Raw genomic sequence first — 18253 nt, 5'->3', positions numbered from 1 at the left:
GATTGGTGTTGTATCACAAATGATTGATGTATCAGGATTCTCAGGATTCACTTTGGTAGTTCAATGCTTTACAAGATAATCTCTCATTTTCCTCTTGTTTAGATGACGGCGGGTCAAAAATCCATCTGCCTCAACAGGTAGACATGGCGGCACAGGTGGCCTCCGGAATGGCCTATCTGGAATCCCAAAACTACATCCACAGGGATCTGGCTGCAAGAAATGTTCTTGTTGGTGAACATAATATCTACAAAGTAGCAGATTTTGGACTTGCAAGAGTTTTTAAAGTAGGTTTACTTTTGTTTTCATTTATTCTTAGAGTATGTTAAATACCAAACAGGTTAATAAAACATTAAGTTCATGATTATTATTTAATACTATATTTCTCAGCTCAGTGTGGTATCAAACACTTGGAATCCCAACACTCAAGAGGGGGAGGCCAGAGGAGTTTAGGTTCAAGGTTAGACTTTGAATTTCAGTGAGACTCCTATTTCAAAGCAATAACTGTACCAAGAGTAACAAAGCCACATATACAAAACAAATAAGCATAGCCATGTTGTTCATTTACGGTCCATTGATAAAGGCAAGCACTCCAGGACCTTACAGACAGTATATTTTTTCTGTTTCTATTTCTTCAAAAAGGGTGGGGCAATGAAGGAAAAACAATGATCAGGTAGATTAATAAATATGTAATTAAGTTTGTGGTTGAATTTATGGCCTATTTTTTTATATGCTACCAGCAGCACCTGCTTCCTCTCACACATCTCTCACAGAAAGCAGTAGACTGTATCTACCTTTGCTCATTTGACAATACATCGAGGCCATGCTGCCATGATTCTGCAGCAATCAGAAACTTTGTATGTTCATGTATATATGTATGTATATGAGCATGTGATTGTTTTATATATGTGTGTCTACTTGTTCTCTTGTGTGCATGAGTACATGTGGAGGCCAGAAGTTTACAAGTTTACACTGAGATCTCTTCTTTAGTCATTTCTCCAAGTTATTAAAATGTTTTTATTACTTCTTTGAGGATTTCATGCAACATATCTTGATCATATTGATCTCCTCCCCCAAACTGTCCCCGATCTTCCATCTTCTACCTACTCTACCACTCCATTTCATGCTCCAAGTTCTTTCTGTCTGTCTCTGTCTCCTCTTTCCCTCCCTCCCTCCTCCTCCCCCTTCTCCTCTTTTTCTTCCTCCTCTTCCTTCTTCTACCCCCCCCCCCCGTGTCTCTCTCCTTTCTCTCCAAACCTATTGAGATCAACTGGTCTTTACCTTATGTTTTGCTGTAGGGTCTCTCATGGAACGTGTAGCTATCATTTTGGCTAGACTGACTGGCTACCCAGTTCCCAGGACCCACCTGCTTCCTCACCCTCAGTACAGGGGTTACAGGCATGCACCACATCACCTGGTTTTTATGAGGGTGCTGGGGATCATGCTTGCCCAGAAACTAGTTTGCCCACTGATCCTCTTTCCAAAGCTGAACTGCTGGGGTATCATTTCCCCATACTCATCCCATTGTGTAATATTGATCCAAAGACAACAATAAAATGCCACCATAGGAAGCATTTACATTTGGACTTTAGATTTCCAAATCATTCACGAAAAATACGAATGTAGAAATGAAACACAACAGGTAAAGATTTTCTTTTCATATCACCTTTTTTTTCTAGAAATTAGTTAGAAACACACTATGTTGTTAAACTAATTTAAATTATTTAGATACTGCTTTTTGGTATTAGCAATTGGTTTAAATGATTTAATGTATATGCATATTTTTGCCTGTGTGTATGTCTGTGCCTCGTATGCATGGGTGCAGTACCCACAGAAGCCAGAATGCCCCAGATCCTCTAGAGCTGGAGTTATAGATATTTGTGAGCTACCATATAGATGCTGGGAACCAAACCTGGGTTCTCTTCAAGAGCAACAATGCTTTTAACTGCTGAGCCATCTCTCTAGCCTTAGGAGCTCTTCAGTACCAGCAGCAAAAGAAATTAGGCATTCTTTCATCTTTTTCTTCTTCTCCTCATTCTCCTTTCTTCTTCTTTCTTCTTCCCCTTCCTCCTCCTCCTTTTAAATTTGTAAAGGATTGATGTAAATCCAAATCACCACAATTCTCCTGCATGCAATTGATTGATGCTCCCCCATGGCTATTATAGGCACTCTGTAAGTTCTCAAGAAACATCTTGCTAATGATGTCTCACTGACTCTTCTAATTTTATATATCCAGTTCATAATATTTTATAATGTAATAGAAATTTATCTAAGCTCAGATTGAATATTTCTCTGTAAATTTTCATGTGAAACAGGTTATAAATAAACGAGGGCAGCACAACAAATTGTTAACTTGGCTTGAATCCTTGATGCATTAACAGGTAGATAATGAAGACATCTATGAATCTAAACACGAAATAAAGCTGCCAGTGAAGTGGACTGCACCTGAAGCCATCCGTACTAATAAATTCAGCATTAAGTCTGATGTGTGGTCTTTTGGAATCCTTCTCTATGAAATCATTACTTATGGCAAAACGCCTTACAGTGGTAAGTGATTAATTCAGAAGTGGGCCTTTCCGCTGCAGGTCACTTGCTTAGATGTGACTTTAACTGCTTTGCCCAGACTTAGAGGGGAGAGTTATGAGGCTGACCATACCATGTGCCTGTAGGAGCTCGAGAGATAAAATTTGATGGCGATAATTTGCATTAATGAGGTGGTTTATTGCTTTCTTCTCCTTTGCTCTTGAATTGCAGCCTTATAGACATTACTTTCTGCGGGTTTTAGTTTAATGTCTACACCTTGGGAAGTGGATGGTAGATCTCATGGCTCTATTAAGGAAAAGCATTTGCTTTGTATCCCAGAGTTTAGTGTCTATAAATTGAAGTCTCTGATTGCCCATTTGTTTGTTCTTTTATATGTTTCTTAGGTATGACAGGTGCTCAAGTAATTCAGATGTTGAGTCAAAACTACAGACTGCCAAAACCACTTAACTGTCCAAAGAACTTCTACAGCATCATGCTGAAGTGCTGGGATGCAGATCCTAAGCAGCGGCCAACATTTGAGACCCTGTACAGGCAACTTGAAGACTAAATTGAAATTGATTCTTCATATTCAGATACAAATATAATTTCATAATTATGATTTATAACTTCATAGAATGAACACCAAAGAAAAAGAATAAATATAATGAAGATGTGAAAAAAATCAGAATCATCTCTCCAGAAATACAATCTTATAAACCAACTGTGAAATCAGTTCATTTTGACCTATTCAGGTGATAGGGTGAGCTCAGCCGTGTATTATACATTAAAAAAGATTATCTCTGTATTTTATTGACTAGGGCACACTGCAGGACAGTCTAAGATGATATGTCATTTTCTCACTGCTGGTACAACTAAATGCACGAAATGAAGTTATTTTTCCTTTAAAGAACTACTCACATTTCTATTTATTGTTGGAAATGCCGATCAAGAGAATCAACAGATGATAGATTTTACTCAGTAGCTGTTGTAGCATTTTCCTGTTTACTGATTAGACGAGTTATTCATTATTCCTCAAATTGTTGAATCCCATCAGGCTGTTATTATGAAGGAATTTGATTGCTCTGCCACACAGCAGGACCTGTGCTTTGAGATTTTTTCCCCCTTTTCTTTTAAAATATCCTGTAACTACAATGATGGCAAAGCCATGTTAAATGACTTGATTGTACTTGAAGTAATTGCACATATTTTTCCTCCACATAAGAAAATGAAGCAGCTGTTGAGAAAAAGAATTAAAATCTTTTTCATTTTGTAGAAGGAAATGATGGCGTTTTTTCTATACCTCAGTATGTGTCATCAGAGAATCGTCTGCATTAGCTTTAATTGTTTAGTGTCAGGAATCAGGTTGCAGAGCTGATGAATGCTTATGTTTGGGAATATAAGGGAGCCACCATGTTGACCACCTGGTCTGAGAAATAGATACTTATGTGGCTTAGGAAAGCCAGAGGAGAGCTGGAAGATTGTTGCCACGTTTTCAGTAAGAATAACAAGTTCCTTTGGTGCACAGGCTAGTTTTAAATTGGCTACACAGCAGGTTATGTCCTGCTTCAGCTCTTGAGTCTTGGGATAATGTCTGAATTGTTTATACTTTTTGTCTGTAGAGACAGGAAGTTTTTTAGTTTCTTAATTTTTTTTTCTAACCTTGGTAAGAACGTCTCTGTTTTCTTAGTGTATCAGATATTCTGCCTAAAGTGATGTCAACGTCAGATTTATTTATTTCCAGACATTCTAATGCACAGCACTGAATGAATTTCCCAAAAGGAAACAGGGTATATCAAGTTTACCTTTTATCCTTCTTTAAGAGAGAAGAGAATATCTTGATAGTCACAAAAATCTGCTGGCAATTAAAAAAAAGAAAAATCTTTTTTTTTTTTTTTAAACGAGAAACTAGAGGGCAAGTTACCAGGGACTAACCATAAGCATTTTGATGTTGCCATGGTAAAAGTCCTCACAAAAAGCAACTTAGAGAAGGAAGTGTTTTTGTCTTTCAGGTCAGTTGATCACTGCAGAAAGTCACAATGACAAGAGTTTGAAGTAGTTGGTTACATCATATCCACAGCTCAGAGGAGAGAGAAATAAGTACATGCATATGTGGCTTGCTCATTTGCTTGCTTGTGCTCAGCTCAATTTCTATATTCTTAAAATCTTTGGGACCCTTTGCCTAGGGAATAGTGTGTCATACAATGGGCTGGATATTTCCAGATCAATTAACTTAACGAAGGCAATTCTCTACAGACATGTCCACAGGCCAGTCCAATATAGACAACACATCATTGAGCTTCTCTTACCAGGTGATCTGGGTTGTATCCAGTTGCCAAGTGTGGCTAGTCATCACGCCACATAAGACTCAAACCCTATCAAACTTTCCAGTCTATCACAAGCATTGTCTGTGGTCTGTGTTCCTGTGGTCACAGATTCCCATTGGTAGTCACTTAGGCTCCTTGTTCTACTTTAGCCAACAAGAGAAACGTGGCTTCACTTTTAGGCATTATCCATAAAAATATTACCATAAAAATATTCTTATCTTTTGAGGGGAGGAAGCTGATGGCAAGTATAAGTCCTATGTCCAAGTCTGAACAACAAACAGTACAGTTACTGTGAGTGCTGAGTGTTGAATGGCTTAGAAGAAGTTCTGCACTGAAGCTGGGATATGATCTTCTTCAAGACAAGCTGTTTATTCAAATAAAGTTAGAGATTAGTGGATGGATAGATGTCCATTAACAAAACCATTTAAGAGGCATTAACTGTTGGAATTAATCTATGTACATCACAAGCATTTCTGAAGACTTTAATCTGCATCACGTTGAGCTAAAAACTGTATAAGCACTCAGAGAATTAAGAGTTAATATTTTAATCAGATGATAGAGGATGGAATGAATTAACTTCAATTATTCACTTCCAGTTATCTAGTCTAATCCAAGCAAAGAGAAGATTTTCAACAACTAGTTGGTTAAAAAGATAATAATAAAAGGACTATTTTCTATTTTTTCTGACTTAATTTCTTCAGGACAGATTCCATTTGGGAATATATATTAGGAAGGTATATATATATGAATGGAAATATTCCCATTTTATTGTGCAAACTCAAATGCTATGTACTTTTTTGTGGTAGCTAATAATAATAATAATAAATTTGTAGTAAGATCCGGTTTTGAAACAAAGTGGCTATTTTTTCCTGTTTTAATACCATGTGAAACTTGTTAAACTCGCCGTGTTGGATTCTTGGGGACATTTATGTTCAAGGTTCTGTCAAAGCAATCTATTATTTCTGTCTTTACCCTGATGGATCATGGAGAAAAATAATGGATTCAGTTATGAGAAACAGTAATAGATTTTTTTAAAACTGACATAAATTTCACTCCCTGTATAGAATAAAGGATAAGGAAAAAGATAGGTTCAGTTTTCCACAATGAGCCAGCTCTTGTTGAAGCTACTTCCCATAAATTGTAGCCAAGCACTTTTCATGTAATGTTTTATTTATGCAATCCAGTTATTTGGAGGTGGTAGTGAGGGATGTGAGTACATCATTTTATGTGGCATTTCAAATCATTTTTGATAAAAACCTTAAGAAGTTTTGTGATAGGAAAATTCAAAATTCCATTAAAGCCTCCTTTTAAGAACATAAGGAAGGAAATAGGTTAAATGACTCAGGGTCAAAGAGGCACGGAGTAGAGTGCTAGTTGTTGCACAGAGCTGAATATTTTGTCATCACACAAAGTCAAATCCACAGTGATCAGAAATGTACAACCAGGCTATTTGAATGGGTAGCCCGGAAGGACAGCAATGGAAAAGCTTAGAGGGAGATAACACTTCACTCACAGATGCTATATACATGTTTCGTTGTGATAGTAACATGATCTGGGGTATCATGGGAAACACTAACTCTTGATTCTTCTGTCTAAAGATAACAATTCCTCGCCGGGCAGTGGTGGCGCATGCTTTTAATCCCAGCACTCGGGAGGCAGAGGCAGGAGGATCTCTGTGAGTTCAAGGCCAGCCTGGTCTACAAGAGCTAGTTCCAGGACAGGCTCCAAAGCTACAGAGAAACCCTGTCTCGAAAAACAAAAACAAAAACAAAAAAACAAACAACAACAACAAAAAGATAACAATTCCTTGGAAGCCTTCCTGTGACCCAGCTACAGTTTCAGAGAGGGGGCAGAAGCCAGGTGTTGCTCCATGTTAGCACACGTTGAACCCCCAAATCAGATTTTTCTTGATAGAGTTGGATGTATAGTATTTAGGCAAATCACATTGCTGGTAGGTAATTGGTGACTTTTTAGGGTTCTTTGAAGAGGTGCATTGTCTATGAACTGGAATGGCAATGAATTAATTCCTTACTCAATTGCATCAGCATCTCTCATCACTGTTAAAATGAATGGGCTTTGTATACATGAGAATATATACTGAGAATGCTTAGTAGGCCAGTGGACTCATCTGGAAATGGTTGGTTCTTTATTTGCTTTTCTATTTCCTGACACCACTGGAAACTTTGGCTGTATTATAGAAAAACAAAGCCAGAAACTTTGGTGGAGAATACCTATAAGTATTTTAAACCCTTGACCCTAGCAATGTTTTGATGTCGGTAGCACTATCCTTCACCGCCTAGGATGACCACTAAACTCTTTCTGAATGTTATATTGCATTTTATTTATTCTTCCATGTATGTATGTATGTATGTGTGTATGTATGTATGTATCTTTCTTCCTTCCTTCCTTCCTTTCTTCCTTTCTTTCTTTCTTTCTTTCTTTCTTTCTTTCTTTCTTTCTTTCTTTCTTTCTTTCTTTCTTTCTATTGTGATAGGGTTTCTCACATAGTTTTTGCTGTAGTTTAGGCTTAGAATCATCCTGCCTCTGCCTCCGGAGTACTGTAATTATATACATGCATCACCAAACCCATACTCTCTTTTCTTCTCTTTGAAGAGTGCTGCTTGATATCTCAAATTACTCATCTAGAAATAGAGAGCGAAAATAGGATATGTCATTTAGCCATAAATAAGAGTGAAATTGCATCATTTACAGGAAACTGGATGGAGTTGGATGACACGGTGTTAAGATAACACATGCCAGGCACAGAAAGACAATAATAGCGTGTCCTCTTTCATATATAGAGGCTCAGCAAAACGACCTGATCATAAAAGAGAGACTATTATAAGTAGGAAGCAGGAAGGTAGGCAAATATAGCACTGTGAGTTCAAGGCCAATCCCAGGACAGTCCAGGTTATGATGAGAGCCAAAATAAAACAAAGCAAACAACAATAAAAGACAAAAATAAAGTAGAAAAGAGGCGGGGGAGTCTGAACAAGAAAAGATGGAGAGAAAAAGATGAAAGAAGACAGAGAGGAAGGTGGTCATGGTCAAAGTATGATATTTGCTTGTATGGCAATGTCACGTGAGCCGGTTAATTTACTTAATTTGCATTTAAAAGAACAATGCATGTAAACCCTGAATCTGTGAGCCCTTAACAAATTTACTTACAGTGTTTAGTCAGATGATATTTTCTATGTAGGTGCAAGAAAAGAAGCACCTAGTTATTTCTAGTTACTTCTTTTACCTGAGTGGTTAATTTATCATTAGTGAGCTAAGGCAGCAAATTTTAATATAAAATCTCTTTTATTCTCATGGAAAATAATCAGCTTTTCCAGAAAAGGAAACCAACTCAGAGGTGCCTTTTGTGCTTCATTAAATGTATTACTGTACAGTGACTTCACCTCATATACTCCCAGAACTGCATGTTATGGGAAAAATGACTAAAAGCGGCGCAAATTATTCTGTTTTGAAGAAGCAAAATATTATATTAAAAGAATTCCTCAGATATTAAAATACAGACTTTATATTGCACTGTCTGTTACATTTAAATTTTATAAAGTACAAAATTTATAAAGCATAACGTTTAAGAATAAAACCATATTCATAGTTTTTTATCACCTTGAAAAATATATTCTTATTTATAGATTGGGAAACTGTGAAATAAGTACAGCTGGAGCCTGTCCTGGAACTAGCTCTTGTAGACCAGGCTGGCCTCGAACTCACAGAGCCTCTCCTGCCTCTGCCTCCTGAGTGCTGGGATTAAAGGTATGTACCACCACTGGTTGGCCAGATTAGTAATTTAAAAATAGAAAAGAGAGCTTTTTGTCTTTTAAAACATTCATATCTCTAACAGTACCTTTTAGTACTTTTAATAAGTAATTATTTATTAGTTTTGCATATAATTGTATATGTAATGAAAAGATAAAAGAGACCCCTTTAATTGTACTGTTCTTATAATGTTATCCTTAAATTGATTCCAATGCAACCATTTAAAGATAATTTCCAGTTAATTTTAAGCTATTGTCTAAGAAGTATTTTTTACCCTGCCTGTTCTTTGTTTACACTGGATTTGTTTAATGTGGGAGTCATACCACATCGCTAATTCTGAACTCGACCTTTAAACACTGTCTTGAGCGCTTCAGAAATAAGTTAGCTGTGGGTCTCCCACACAAACTTACATGTTTGATGGCAAATAAAATGAGTTCTCAGTTGACTGCGTTAAAAAAGAGTTTATAGTGTGGCAAGAAAGCCCAGTAATCCAGGATATGTGATGCTGTCTTTGCCAAATGCACACTTCAGGGTACAGAGCCTGACTGACGGGGAAGCCACCACCCCTGTGGCCAGTTGCTCTGGTGATAGGAATGAGGGCTTTGGTGTGCCACACACCAGCAGTAGACCTTGGGGTTAGAAGATAATATACCAATCTCTGCTCAGTTCATTGGTTGTATTCCTCATAGAAGAAAAGCTGGCTTTGCAGTCCCACTGTGTGTCCAGAAATGGGCTTCAGCAACACATAGTGAGCAACACAAGAGACTGTCACAATACACAAAAGCATTTAGTAAACTTCAAGTGATGCCAATTGGTGCAATGCCATCCTCATCCATTGCATGTGTGTGTGTGTGTGTGTGTGGAGTGCGTGCACGTGCGTGTGCGTGCACATGCCTGTGTCGGTGTGTGTGCTGTATGTGGGGGATGGGAGAGTTGGCCTGTATGTGCACTTGTGGAGGCCAGAAGTAGACCATGGTGTCTTCCTCTGTCACTCTCTTATTTTGTGAAACAGGGAATTTGGAGGTTACTCTTTTGGTAAAACTGATTTGCCAGCAAGCCACAGTCTTTGCCTCTCCGTGTCTGGGGTTTCTATTCCTGTTAAGAGTACCCAGGCTTTTACATGGATGCTGGAGATTGAGCATCTCTCTGACCCCTATCATCCATTGCTTTTTCATTAATAATTTTGTCATTCACTCAATAAGTGTTTATTGATTGCCTGTGAATAGCAGACAATTGGCTACGGGTTTAGGTCAAACTGAACAGCAATGACATTGTCCCTGCTTTCTTTCAGTTTGCAATCTGCTATGAAATTAGAATGGGATATGCGATTCTCAGCTCACAAAAACCAATATTCACAACTTGTCTCTGATTTTCCCTCTGAGAATTAAATTGTGATCTGTAAGTGGCAGTGCAGTACCCATTTCCCCACCCACCTCATTTAACCAAATATTAACTGCAGAAACATTGCATTTTTTATGTTAATAATCACTTGATCTGTGTTTTTATTTATTTATTTTTTCATTTTACATACCAACCCCATTTCCCCCTCCCTCACCTTCTCCTGGTCCCCATCCATTGCACCCCTATCTCCTCCTCAGAGGGGGTAAAGCCTCCTTTGGAGGGGGTCAACCAAGTCCGGCATACCAAGTTGAGGCAGGGTCAAGCTCCTCCCCACAGCATCAAGGCTGAGCAAGGTGTTCCACCATAAGGAATGGGTTCCAAAAAACCAATTCATGCACTGGGGATAAGTCCTGGTCTTACTCCCAGGGTCCCCCCAAACAGATTAAGCTAAATAACTGTCACCAATATTCAGAGGACCTGGTTTGTTTTCATGCAGTTTCCCCAGCTGTCAGTTTGGAGTCCATGAGCTCCCACTGGCTCGGAACAGCTGTCTCTGTGGTTTTTCCCCATCATGATTTTGATGTCCCTTGCTTATGTAATCCCTCCTCCCTCTGTTTAACTGAACTCTAGGAGCTCAGCCCAGGACTTGGCTGTGGGTCACTACATCTGCTTCCACCAGTTACTGGATGTAAGTTCTATGATGATAATTAGAGCAGTCACTAATCTGATTGCAGGAGAAGGCCAGTTCAGGTGCCCTGTCCACTATGGCTAAGAGACTTAACTGGGATAATCCTTGGAGATTCCTGGGAATTTTCCTAGCACCCGGAGCCCCGTAATGGCCCCATCTGTCAAGAAATCTCTTTTATTTCTCTCCCTCTCCATCCCTTCCCCAACTCGGCCATCTTGAACCTTCATGTAAATGCAAATCAAAATGAGGCTGAGACACCATTTTACACCTGATGGAATGACTAAGATAAAAACACTGACGACAGCTTATGCTGGAGAGGATGTAGAGTAAGGGGAACACTCCTCCACTGCTGCTGGGAGTGCAAACAGCTACTCTGGAAACCAGTATGGTAATTTATCAGAAAATTGGTAATCAACCTACTTCAAACCTAGCAATACCACTATTGGTATATATTGGGCATATACCCAAGGGATGCTTAACCATACTACAAGGACATTTGTTCAATTATGTTCAGAGTAGCATTATTTGTAATAGCCAGAACCTAAAAACAACCTAGATGCCCCTCAACTAAAGCATGGATTAAGAAAATGTGGTACATTTACATAATGGAGCTCTAAAAAAACAGTACCATCATGAAATTTGTAGGCAAATGAACAGAATTAGGAAAAAAATCATTCTGAGTAGGGCAACCCAGACCCAGAAAAACAAACATGGCTTGTACTCACTAATCAATGGATATTAGATGCACAGAAAAGAATAACCAGGCTACAATACACAACTCCAAAGAAGCTACATAAAAAGGAGGACCCTAAGAGAGACATGCATGGAAGATTCCAGGAAGAAGAAACAGCTAAGATCTAGGTAAACTGGGACAGAGAGTAGAAGAAAGGGATGGAGGATGAGAGCATTGCATCTTAAATATCTTTTATAGATAGATATAGATAAAGAAATACAAGAGAACATTTGGGTCTCTTTTTGGAAGACCTCCAGAGGGGGCAGAAAGATAACATTGTTCCTACTTTCTGTTGTATGTGTTCTTGAAGCATGAAACCAGGTGTCTTTCTTAAACCACAAAGAAAACATGGAGATGGAAGTTTTTTATGAGTGCTCGATGAGATGAAGCTGCTCCTGTAGTCCTGGAGCCTGGATGTGTAGGCTCTGGAGGGCCCATTTCTGCATAACATCCTGTCTGCTTCAAACCCGTGTTCCAGCAGCACTTTTAAAGAAATACTCATTGGTTTTGGATTCTCCCATAAGCCCTAAGTGTTTGTGGTATCTTAAAGCTGTGGAGGAGCAAGTCCTGTGGCATTGGTGTTTATTCCTCTGACCATTGGCCACCTGCTTAGATATCTACCTCCCACTGGAAGAAATCTTGACTTTGGGTCTTCCCCATTTAATGATAGATCTTTCTAAGGATGATGGCATAGAACTGAGCCCTCTCTCTAAATGTTACACAACCCAGAGTGGTTCTCCTCTACAATATTCCTGTTGTGAGGAAGCCTTTTGAAATATTCTTCCCCTGCTGCTTCTTCTCGGTGAAAATGGTACCCCTGTACTGAAATGTTCCCTCAGGAGAGAATGGACCCAAGTTAGGACTGACTAGGCAATCCCTGTCCCAGTCACAAGAGCTTCACCTTTGCCCTTCTTACTTCTCAGAACAGGATCCTGACAACCCCTGAGTCCCTTCAACTCACTTTTTCCTTGTGTCCTTGGAATCTTCAGTCTTTTGTGTTGGGATTGGGTTGAGTGGATTCAAGGAATGAAAGCCATGTTTCAAGAGCCTGTTTTAAAACTCCTAAGACAAGGTTTTTACTTCTGTTTTCCTATTTTTTTTCAAGTATAATGATCTTTCTTTGGATAATAGTTGCTCATGATCTATTAGTTTGTGGAGGGAGAACCTAAGCATGACACACAATACCTAGAAAATGTGTCAAGTAATGTCTTAGGGAAATGAAGGATAAGGTGTGCAAACCGCAAGTAATTAAGGTTGTGCTGAGTGTGACCAAGAAGTTATGTGGCATGCCGAGGGATTAAATGGCAAGATCATGTAAGTAGACCTGTGGCTTGGGAAGAAATGAAGGAAATGACTCTTCTACAGTTTGAAGGGAGAAAGAAGGTCAATGTCTGTCAGGAGGCAGTAGACATGGCAAAGACATACAGGCTCTGTGCAGAAAAAGGATGGTAACGAATGGAAAGATATTTAGTTTATCACAGGAGTGTGGGAGTGGAAGAATGAGCCCGGGTTAGGCATAGGCTGCAGGGGAGGTGGGGATGAGAAGAATGGAAGAGCCTGGTGATGGATAGCACCAGATAAAAAACAAAGGGGGTGGGGGCTTCAGATTAAGTAAAATTGTTACAGGCACTGATTCAAAATTAGAATGCTCTTATTGGAGCCAAAAATTAAAGAGGTGCCTGATTATATTGAAATTAAAAAAATGCAGAACATGGAGCATTCCCATTATTCTTTAGTAACCTGTGATCCTGAGGAAGAACAAGCTCATCTGAAAAGAGGGCCGAGATCAAGTGAGAGGGAAGAGGTTTGAGACTCCACACATCACATAGACAGCTTTTCCTGCTGCGTGGGTGTGAAAGCGAGAAAAGACATAGATAGCAACTAGCTGTGACTGCAGAATTCACAGGGATGCACGTGTTTCTAAACATAGGAGATACTAGATTTGTTTGGTAGCTTAAAGCAGGGTTACCAGAGGGTACTTCAGCAGGAACATGCTACGTAGTATAAGGCATGTAGGCCTCTGATGAATCTGAAAGAATAACCCATTGCTACCTTGGCCATTGAATTGGTGTTGATTCTACAACATGGTTCTTTGTTCTTTTAGGGTGATTTAAACCTGGAATACAGTAAAGACACATACTGTGCTGGTATACCTCTTATTCCAGAATGACCATTTAATGTATTTTAATGATCTTGCTTCCATTTTCTTACCGACTTTCCAAAGACTCATTTAGTTTCCTATTGGTCTTTGAATAAGCAGATTGCTTTTCTTTAGAAACAAAAGTTTCACCTAGATTAGAGAAATAGAAAAAAGAGAAAAACTTAAGTAATTCCAAGTAAAATATCTATTCATTTTTCTTGCCTATGGATGTCAGATATAATTATTCAAAATGAAACAATATGGCTCATTGCAGATGAATTATTAAATCCACTTAAGGGTATGTTAAAATAGTGTCAAGGAGGTGATAGGAGATTTGAGATTTAATGTCTCAGGGGGAAGACACTTAAACTACCCTAAAGAATAAAATTTAAAGTAGGGAGAAAAGAGAAAAAGAGATGATACTGAAAACAAAGGAAGGTGACGCTACTTTAAGAAAATGTATCATCAAAATCTTTTGGAAAATCTTTCTTCTTTTATCTGGAGTAGACTGGTTTAAGAATAATACAGAAATGTAATACAAAAATGTTCTTATATGACTATTAATATGCTTAGTTAATGCTTGGAGTTTGAGGACCTGAATCAGACAAAAGAGGTTTTTTAATAAAATATTCCTTGGGAATTATCTTTGCCAACTTAATTTTACAGAGTTGCAGAATTTTCAGACTGAGGGGGACTCTTGAGATGAGGCAATAAGCATTCAGGCTATTTTATCTTCTGTTAGAGGGAAACTCCAAGGCAAAAATAATAAAAAGCAAAAGACCTTTAGTCATTTGGGAGAGATTTTCCTTCCAATGAAACTGCTCCATGGACAGTACCGCCTCGCAGAATTGTATATCTTCACAGAAAGATCAGATGAAAACAATGTGTGGAGTTATCTTTTCCTTGTATTTCAGAGAAACCCACAGTATCCAATGTAGATAATCATAAGCCTCTAATGTGAGATTTTATTTTGTGTTCATGCACTGAAGCCACAGAGCCTGGATGCTGTGCAACATTGTGAAGGCGGTTGCCAGCATCAAGGGACAGAAAACAATCAAAGAAGAGGGGTTAGCTATTTCTAAGTTCTTGAAATGGCCAGCAGATGGGCCAGACTTCCATGGCCCAGACTGCCATGGAAGAAAAGTAGACAAGAATCAAACCAATGTACAGTTCTCATATCATGTTCAGTTTGTGTCGAAAATTAGTGAACATTCCTCCCATCTTAAGTTCTCAGACCCTCAATGAAGCTTTGTCTGATATGATCTCGCTACTGTTCCACAGTTTAGAGAAATACAAAAATACATATTTCAATTCCTATAGACTCTAGTTATTAAAATAGATTTGTATATTCCTCACCAAAACAGAGCTTATAGTACGTTGCCTTTATAAATATTTTTATATGTAGCTTATGATGCATCCTGACTGGAGTCCCACTTTATATCTCTAGTTACATCTCATATGAATCTCACACTCTTATTTAGTCATTTAGTCACTAATTATGAGTAGATCTCCGTGAAATTTGTTCTAGAAAAGTACAGACTGGCAATATTGTTAATACAAAAAGGGAAATATTTTTAACACTAATGTAAACCAGCAACTCACAGTTTATATTCTCCATTTAAGTCATAGGTGACTTACATTATTACTATACTAATGAAAATTATACATTTTTCCCCTTTAGAAGTTTAGCTCAGAAAACAGGGGAAAGTGGTATGTTGCTTGTGGTGTTAACTTCACTTAATTTGAAACCTTAGAATAATTATATTTTCTCCCACTAAATATTTAATGCAGTTTCAGCATAAAATTTAAATATTTATATGTCAAATATTGATTTTGTGCTAATAGGTCAGTGTATCTAAATCACAGTGGTGCTTTTTGGAAGCCAAAAAAACCAGTTAATCTGTATTTTATTGTCTGTTCAATACTCTGATTGTAGATCAGTGTGTTGAGAAAGAAGATTTATATATTTCAGGCCCATTAGATATTAACAAATAGATGTCAAATGATATAAATCCATGCACTTGTCCTGCGTGAATGACAGAATTGCCTTTTCTCTTCCATTTTTGACATTGCTTTGCTACAGTCTCACCAAGAAAGGCAGCATAGGAAGATTTTCCCCAAGGGAAGCTCTACTTGGTTAAATGCTGGGAAAACCCTTGCAACATCAGCTTTCTGTCTTGTAGGTCTTATTTTGGGAGTAAAGTGGATCAGACTAAGAGGACCTTAGAATTCTAGAATGCTTCTGGCTGAAGGGCTAAGACAAAATTTTGCCTTTGGGTCCATTGAAAGAACACTCCGATTACCTTACAGTGAGCTTCTAACTCTGAGTCACACTGAGTCATAGTAGGGAACCAAGCATGTAGCAGAAAGGGAGAGGGAAAGTATTCTCTGAGGAATTCATGGATTTCCTAGTTTCTGGCTCCCATGGAGCTGTCCCCTTTTTCACTTTCTTCATCCTTCCTGCTTTGCCAAATGGTAGGACTGAGCCCTGGGACGGGGACAAGAAAAGTAACTAGGAAGAAGGGAAAAAAATGTAGATGAGCGGGGAGATGAACAGGACTGTCTTGAAAGAACTAGGCCTTCTCTCTCTTGAGACCTCATAGTTAGATTTATCATACCTATTTCAGTCTTAGGCAGAGATTTACTGACAGTTCTTTGCCAAATCAGATCACTTAATGTTATAACCATTTTTTCCTGCTCTTAGTAAAATATTATTGTTAGTATTTATGAATTGCAATGAGAGTTTTATGAATATAAAGCCCTGAATATTTCATGAAGGTCTTGAAATATTTGGACCTAAGTACATGTTATTAAATATAGCTAACTGCTAACTCTCAGTACCACTTAGGGGTGCTGTATGGACATCTAATTCTTCATATATAGTCCCTTGCTGTATAATGTACTCCCACGTTGTCACAAGTTGGTCATATTGTGGTTAAGAAAAGCAATTTAATTTAATCTTAAAATAAACAGCAAATCTCGTTCGAATGTTGAGATACAGAGATGAATGATTTCTCTGGGTGGGGTTGTTTTGGTCTTTTATTCAATCCTTAAGACAATACTCAATGAACATTCACTCTATGCTGTGTCTTGGCCTGCGACTTGGAATAGAGTACAAAGGAAGAAACACAGCATGGTAAAGTAATGGGTTTTGGAGTTGAGCTTTGTGGATCTGATGTTTTATTATCATCCACAAGTTATTACCCTTTGTATATTAGTTAACCACTTTCAGCCCTTTTTAAATAATCTGACAAATGAGCTTTTATCTAGGTCGAAGACTTGCTTCGACAATCAAGTGAGACAAACACATTGAGCTGCATGAGGCACAGGACCGCCATGCCCTACATGATCTGATGAAGACCCAGTCTTCCCAGGTGTGGCAGTGCTTGCCTTTGATCCTAGAACCCTGGAGGCAGAGGTAGGCTGATCTCTGTGAAGATCAGAGTGATTTACATAGCGAGACACCCCAAACCCCCAGACAAACAAACAAACCACTCAGCCCCAGTCTGTGTCCTCCAGGACTGCTAGTAATAGGGAATCTGTAGAGTGCGCTGTGTCCTGTTATCCAGATGTGCATTTCAGGGGCTCTGCAGCCACCCTGAAAATCAGAGTGGGGGTCTAGCCTGTGCTGGAGGAGGAAGTCAAGGCTAGGTTCTGAATAGAGTTGTATGCTAAGGCAAGGACACTAACTTTAGCCTGAAAAAAACATCGGTGCACATGTGTGAGCTTCTAGTTGAGCTCAAATTCAGGAGACTTTTGTCCAAGGAACTCTAAAGAGAATTTTGAACCTATGAGCCTTCTCCCAGGACATGAAAAAAGGAAGTCTTGTATCTTTAGCTCTTGAGGCTCTCAGTTTTCAGGACCTATGTACCTTACCAAAATGCACAAAAATCATTTTAGGTTCGCTGTGTTTTTGCCTACCTTCATTTGCTATACTTGCTAAATTACCATGCTTACTCTTGGCGTTTTTGTTCTGTTTTAAAAACACAGTTTCGGTCCTCACTGAATTTCCAAATTCCTTTGTTCTCGTGCAGTTTCTTTGCTTTGTGTCTCACTCATGTGTCATGGGAAGGAACACATTCAGTGACCTGCACACCCCACCCACCCAGATGTGGAGGCGTGGTAGGGAGAACTCTGTGTCTAGAGGAAGAGGCCTGTTTTCTTTGAACTCACATTCTATCTTGCTTTAAAAATAACTTCCCAAAATACCAATATAACATGGAATTGTTAATATGGAATTCCGCAGCATACAGAAATCCCGAATGGCTTAAGTTGAACCTCGATAATGTTCACAATCTGGTCTCTTTTGCAGTTTAGTTTGAAATAATCTCTGATCCAGAAGGATCTTTCTTCATGTCATACATGATCTAGTCTTATCCTAGCACCTGATGTGTGGTGGGCAATCAGTGCCCATTAAATGCATGAATTAAAACAGCAAGAGCAATGGCAGCAGCAGCAGCAACAATAACAACAACGCCAACAACACAACAGTGAGACAGACTGAAATCTCCCCCATTTGCACCACAGCTTCTGGAGTCCCATTGGTGGCAGGAGAAACATTTCCCCTAGGGCTTGCTGCTGTGACTCCATTACGCTCAGGTCACCAGGTGCCTGGTAGCCAGGTGGTTTAAGTGTTTGTTTCTTATAAGGATTTCCATGCAGTTGGCTACGTGAGTGAAGGTGGAGAAAACAAGCCCGGGGCCAAGTCAGATGTCATTCTGTGCTTGTTTGTGCTACAG

General features: G+C 38.8%; 1 protein-coding gene across 1 annotated transcript in view; it reads left to right on the top strand.

Moving 5' to 3' along the window:
• Window positions 1-5625, top strand: part of Frk (fyn related Src family tyrosine kinase) — a 110544-nt gene extending 104919 nt beyond the window's left edge. The window contains exons 6-8 of the mRNA XM_075945529.1: window positions 103-288; window positions 2383-2544; window positions 2925-5625. Coding sequence (XP_075801644.1) covers window positions 103-288; window positions 2383-2544; window positions 2925-3088 — 512 coding nt within the window. The 3' untranslated portion in view covers window positions 3089-5625. The remainder of the gene's footprint in view (window positions 1-102; window positions 289-2382; window positions 2545-2924) is intronic.
• Window positions 5626-18253: the final 12628 nt, after the last annotated feature.

The sequence above is a fragment of the Microtus pennsylvanicus genome, chromosome 1, assembly GCF_037038515.1.
Source record: "Microtus pennsylvanicus isolate mMicPen1 chromosome 1, mMicPen1.hap1, whole genome shotgun sequence".
NCBI lineage: Eukaryota > Metazoa > Chordata > Mammalia > Rodentia > Cricetidae > Microtus > Microtus pennsylvanicus.
The sequence above is the reverse complement of the archived record's forward strand: the minus strand, read 5'-3'. Positions and strand labels throughout refer to the sequence as shown.